The sequence below is a fragment of the Fukomys damarensis genome, unplaced genomic scaffold (genome assembly GCF_012274545.1).
Source record: "Fukomys damarensis isolate Sample0158 unplaced genomic scaffold, DMR_v1.0_HiC HiC_scaffold_29, whole genome shotgun sequence".
In the NCBI taxonomy this organism is placed as follows: Eukaryota; Metazoa; Chordata; class Mammalia; order Rodentia; family Bathyergidae; genus Fukomys; species Fukomys damarensis.
Window position 1 is genome coordinate 14855144 of NW_022900941.1, and position 5423 is coordinate 14860566.

At 33.6% G+C, this 5423-nt stretch overlaps 1 protein-coding gene across 1 annotated transcript in view; it reads left to right on the forward strand.

Moving 5' to 3' along the window:
• The first annotated feature begins 152 nt into the window (after positions 1-152).
• The window catches only part of Slc35f5 (solute carrier family 35 member F5), a 33138-nt gene continuing 27867 nt past the window's right edge, over positions 153-5423 (forward strand). Inside the window, exons 1-4 of the mRNA XM_033757150.1 lie at positions 153-201; positions 547-634; positions 776-917; positions 4255-4398. Coding sequence (XP_033613041.1) covers positions 153-201; positions 547-634; positions 776-917; positions 4255-4398 — 423 coding nt within the window. The remainder of the gene's footprint in view (positions 202-546; positions 635-775; positions 918-4254; positions 4399-5423) is intronic.

Here is a 5423-nt window from a genome sequence, read left to right on the forward strand (position 1 = left end):
CGCGGGAGGCTGTCAGGAGCGGCCGCGCGGAGTCCCCAGGCCAGCGGGGACGCCCCCACCCTCTCTGGGAATTGCTGTTTGGAGCTGAATCACTGGATGTTGACACAGGTTAGGTAGCGGAGCCGGAGGATCCCTTTCCCTTACTACGTGAGATGAATGGAAAGGAGCCCTTAAGACCCACAACAAATCACTTGCTCTCCGGTAACCAAATTCCACAGGAGCTAAGGAACTGAAAATACACCTTTAGATCCAGGTGTGAGTCTAGACTCCGTCCCTGGGGTGGATTCCTCTGCGGGGAGAGGCGGAATTCAGAGTTTTCTAGTCGTTGACTACTATTCTTAAATAGACCGCTTGTTTGAATATTGCTTTTCTCCTGTTCCATGTACTTTGCTCTGTGGAATCTGAAGTATACAATGAAAAATATCGGTTTTGTTTTAACATGTTCGTAGTTTTCTTTGGTTTGTTTTCAGATTGGTGAATTTAAAAAGATGTGAAGAATCTTATTTGTTTACATTTCTATAAACATCATTTTGTGGTGGTTTTTAGGTGGGCTGAGTTCTTCATCTTTTAGACTGAGATCTGCCCGGTTTTTCGGCATTGCTTTTGAAGATCTCAGAGAGGTCCTTAAAACAAGGTAAAGTATTTGTGCTTTGTGACTTTCCTAATGCAGAATAGCTAAACCATGTCAGATGTTTCGTTTTATACTTCTCATCTCATTTTTATGGTCATTTTTCTAAAAACATCTCTAATGAGATCTGTGTTTTCTAAAAAACAGACTGCAAATGGTGTGTGTATTTATCATGAACCGAATGAATTCCCAGAACAGTGGTTTCACTCAACGCAGGCGGATGGCTCTCGGGATTGTGATTCTCCTGCTGGTTGATGTGATATGGGTTGCTTCATCAGAGCTTACTTCGGTATGTATCTCTTCTCCAGGACTGATATTACGTTATGGTAATGGCATCGTCGTTTACCTATAGTATTTCCAACAATTACTAGAAATATTGAATGCAGTATTTTAAGTATTGTTGAGGATTAGTGTCATTTCAAGTTAAAATTGTAAGGATGCCCTTTGTTTTTCATGCAATTTTCTTGTATCTTGTAGGGAGGGTATTCATTTTCTTAATAGATGAAGGAGAATTTGCTGGAGTTTTTTATTACTGAATTCATTTTCTCTGAAAATCCTTTTTTTTGGGGGTGGTGAACAACCATTCAAGATACAAACAATCTTTCACTATTTAGTAGGAAATAAGAATACTTTTGAACTGAAGGTATAGCTCAGTGGTAGAAAACTTGTGTAGCACGTGAGAGGCCCTGGCTTCAGTCCTCAGTACCTTATTAAAACAAGTAAACAAACAAAACTCCACTTTTGGAAAAACGAGTAAAAGTGATCAGAGTTTTCACGTGCTGGTCACTATTGTGCATGTGCGTGGGTGTATATGTTTGCTGCCTGAAACAGTGTAAAATACACATTATGCAGTAAGTGCCTTCAGTTAAATTTTGTGTTTGATGAGCCATTGATAGTAGTATAGTACTGTAGTATTACAGTATTTTGAATTTACAAGCTAAGTCTTCTTTCTACTTTTATAATTAACTGTTTGGTTAATGATTCCTATAAAAACAGCAGCTTTTCAGAATTAACTACCCAGCTCACATACTACAATCTTAACAAAACATGCAAAAGGAAATACCATTTACAAAATAATTTAAATATTGGAAGAGGCAGTTTGATACTAGTGATCTTCTTAACATCATAGCTAAGTAACATTTGACACTGACATTATATCTTATAAATAAATAATTTTTTACCCTTTCTGGAATTAGGCTCTGGAATACAATGGTTTGTCTGTTTTTCACTTTAAAACTCTACCAATAAACTCAATAAAAAGAAAAAAAAACTGTCCAATAATCTTAGATTAACATACTGTAGTTTCCCCTCAAAGAAATCTTAATATTTGCAGAGAACTCAACCTACCTTATAAATTTTATAGTTATGAATAAATTGTTTTACCTATTAGGTAAGAAAATTTAGACAAAAGATCACCTGAATAAATTATAATTTAGTGATTCATATCTGAACAAAGTGAAAAAAAAAAAAAACCCAACCAACTTGTTTGTGGTAATTGTTTCACAATGTAGAACATGAATCAAAATGCCATGTAATAGTTAGCAAATATGTTTAGTTCTTTTCAGTTGTACCTCAATAAATCTAGGGGGAAAGAAGTTTTTTTTTTAAATTCCACTAAGAGGATATTTAACAACTTTTATCCAAGAGCTTGTGTAAAGTTTTAATACTTCAGCCAGATAAACTCACAAACTTTTGAGATATCTTGTGTGTTTCAAAAAGAAAATCAGTCTTTTTATTAAGGAACTTTCTACTATATGCAAAGTAGAGAGAATGTGATGCCTTTAATAATTGTCAACTTTTTCCACTCTTACCCAGTGCTGCTAAAAACTTTTTTCCTGGGATAGTTTAAAACAAATTCTAGTTATGTTTGCCTCAAATTGAAAATAACTTTAAAAAAAATATAATTGCTGTACCATTTATAATATCTGACCAAATTAATTATAATTCCTTAAAATCACCTGAAACTAGTTCATATTCAAATTTTCCCACTTATATTAAGGACATCTGCTTTTTTTAAGTGTGTTTTTTTATTGTGAGGTTTATTTGGAAAAAAACCTCACATATTCCTTTTGTTATATGTTTGAAGTCACTTTTGTCTGTTTCCCCTCCCCCTTTTCATGATATTGGTTTGTTAGAAAAAGTAAGTCACTTTTCTTCTAAGATATATCACACATTCTTGATTTTGCTGTTGCTTCCTTGTCATTTAATGTGTTCTTTTATTTCCTGTGAAATGATAGATGAGTGTTAAAAGTCTTTTATTAGGTTGAGCTTTTTAGCAAAGAATATGTTGATAATAACCAGGTACTCCCATGACATTACAGTGTGGTTCATATAATGGCTACAAGTCTTACTTTGGGTGATGCCCGTTTAAGCACTAAAATTCCTCATCAAATTGTAGGTAATAGGTGAATGTCCATATGACTACTGCCTTGATAAAGGTTACAAAATAGTTGTTTTTCTAAGGAACAGTCCTTCTGTATTCATTAGCTAAAATCCTTTAAGGAGAACTTTTCCACAACTACTATGTAGTTATTCTGAAACATGGTTCATGTATAAAAATTGGATAAATCTTGATTTTTCCCCCCTTTTTTTCATTTTAGAATAGAATTAGCGACTTCCATATTGACCATTGTTAGCATCATTGTAAATTCTTAATTTTTATATATTTATATAATTTAATATATTTATATATTTTGATAATTGTGTTAAACCATTGCAGCTATTATTTCTTTTAAAGCTTAGTCTGTCTTATATCTGACCAGTGGAAGCTCCTTCAGGTTGACTCTGGGGTCCTTTTAGTATGACTCCCGTAATTTTTTATTTGGTTTCTAGCACAAGACGCTTTATGTTTATCATGTACATTTCTTACCTCATACTTGCATTTGACCATTGCCTCTAGGACTGTGGCACAGACTATCACCTGGGCCCTAGAGTTGTTTTCTCCTGGTTTGTGAAATTTCTTAGACCTTTTCAGTGCACACAGGGATTTTTCCCTCAGGAGACAAAAATGACAACTTTATACTGATATTTTTAATTTATATAAAGATTGTAGGTTCTTATGTAATGCCTTAAAACATTAAACTTCATGTAATATTCTTCATGCACCGTTCTGTTTTACTACCTTTTTAAATGGTGTTTTCTGTATTTAGGCCAATTCTGCTTCAGCCTTTCACACACAGATCAGAAGTAGCTTCTCAGGAAACTTCCTTAACCTTCCAGTTGGTCTTTGCAAGGCACCCAGAACCCCTGTCATGGTACTTAGAACATCATGCTGTATTTTATTTTTTATTGGTCTCTTTCATTTGGTTATAAGCTCCTCAAGGGCAGAAAAGCCTATCTTACTTTTCTTTAGCCCATAGCACAGGTTTGTTGTGTGATAGGTTTTCAGTGGATGTTGTACAAAACCTTTTCGAAAATTGTTGCTGCTGCAAAGGGAACCTTTATATACAAGCCAAATACAGTATCAGAAATGAAACTAAAATATTTTTATAATCCCTTTTGACCTTTACTGTACAGAGAAACTTCTAAAAAAATTAAGAATTATGTAAAGGCTTTGTTTTTTTTGGAGATGAGTACTAAGGTTTAAAGGCCTCTCAGAGTTTCCTGTGTAACTTTTTCTTCTACAGTATGTTTTCACACAGTACAACAAACCATTTTTCAGCACCTTTGCAAAAACATCTATGTTTGTTCTGTACCTTTTGGGCTTTATTATTTGGAAGCCATGGAGGCAACAGTGCACAAGAAGATTTCGAGGAAAGCATTCTGCTTTTGTAAGTTTTTAACTTTGTTCATTTGGGGAGGGTATAATTTTTCAACGTTTAAAGGTGTATTAATTTCTTTAGTTAGAGTTTAAGTTGTTTTAAATGAGTAATGAGAGGATACAAGAAAAAAATCCATTTTTGCCCAAAATGTACTCTAATCAACTTGATTTCAGAAATAATCAAAAGTGTACAATCACTTTCCATCTCCCTTATGCCAGTTGTTAGCAATAGTTGAAGTATCCCAAATCAGTTAATGTGAAAACGGAGATGACAGGAATAAGAGTATCAAGAGTCTTGAGTTATTTACAGATTGGATGAGTATCATCCACATAGTTGTAAAGTCTATTGTAGAAACAAAATAATTGAGTTTTGCACTAAAATAAAAACTATATTTCAGGACATGTTTCAGGTATTTGCTTAGTCAAATTGTATTTCATTTATCTAATGTGACATGCTTATTCAGAGTATTGAAAATGTACTCAGTGGGTAAGACCTTAGTTAAGACATCCCCCACTCCAAAAAAAAAAAGTACAAAGAAAAGGACTAGTAGAAACAGAAGAGATACAGGGACTACTGGGGTGTGTATAAATTGTATTTTATGTAGTGGTAAATCTTCCTCATAGAATTAGAAACTTTGAATTTTGAGAATGAAGTATATAAAATTATTCCTTAGATTAATCATTTTCTTTTTAATGTATATATAACATCAAATTTACTATTTTAATCTTTTTTTCTTTTTCCCTCTTTTTTAATTTGTAAGATATATATAATATAAAGAAAAGGGCTAAAGGTGTAGGGGAAAGTGGGAAGGGTAGGGGAAAGCTAATAAGGAAAAAAAATGAGAAAATGAAAAAATAGAAATGAAGTGTTTATAAATGGGGAGGGGAGGGAGGGGTTGAAGGGAGGGCAGGGACAAGGGGACAAAATGAGAGCCATGTAAAGGTACAAGATCCTAGTAATGAATGTAACTGTACTGTATACCTAGAATAGACCAATAAACTCAATAAAAGACAAAAAAATAAAAAATAAAGATA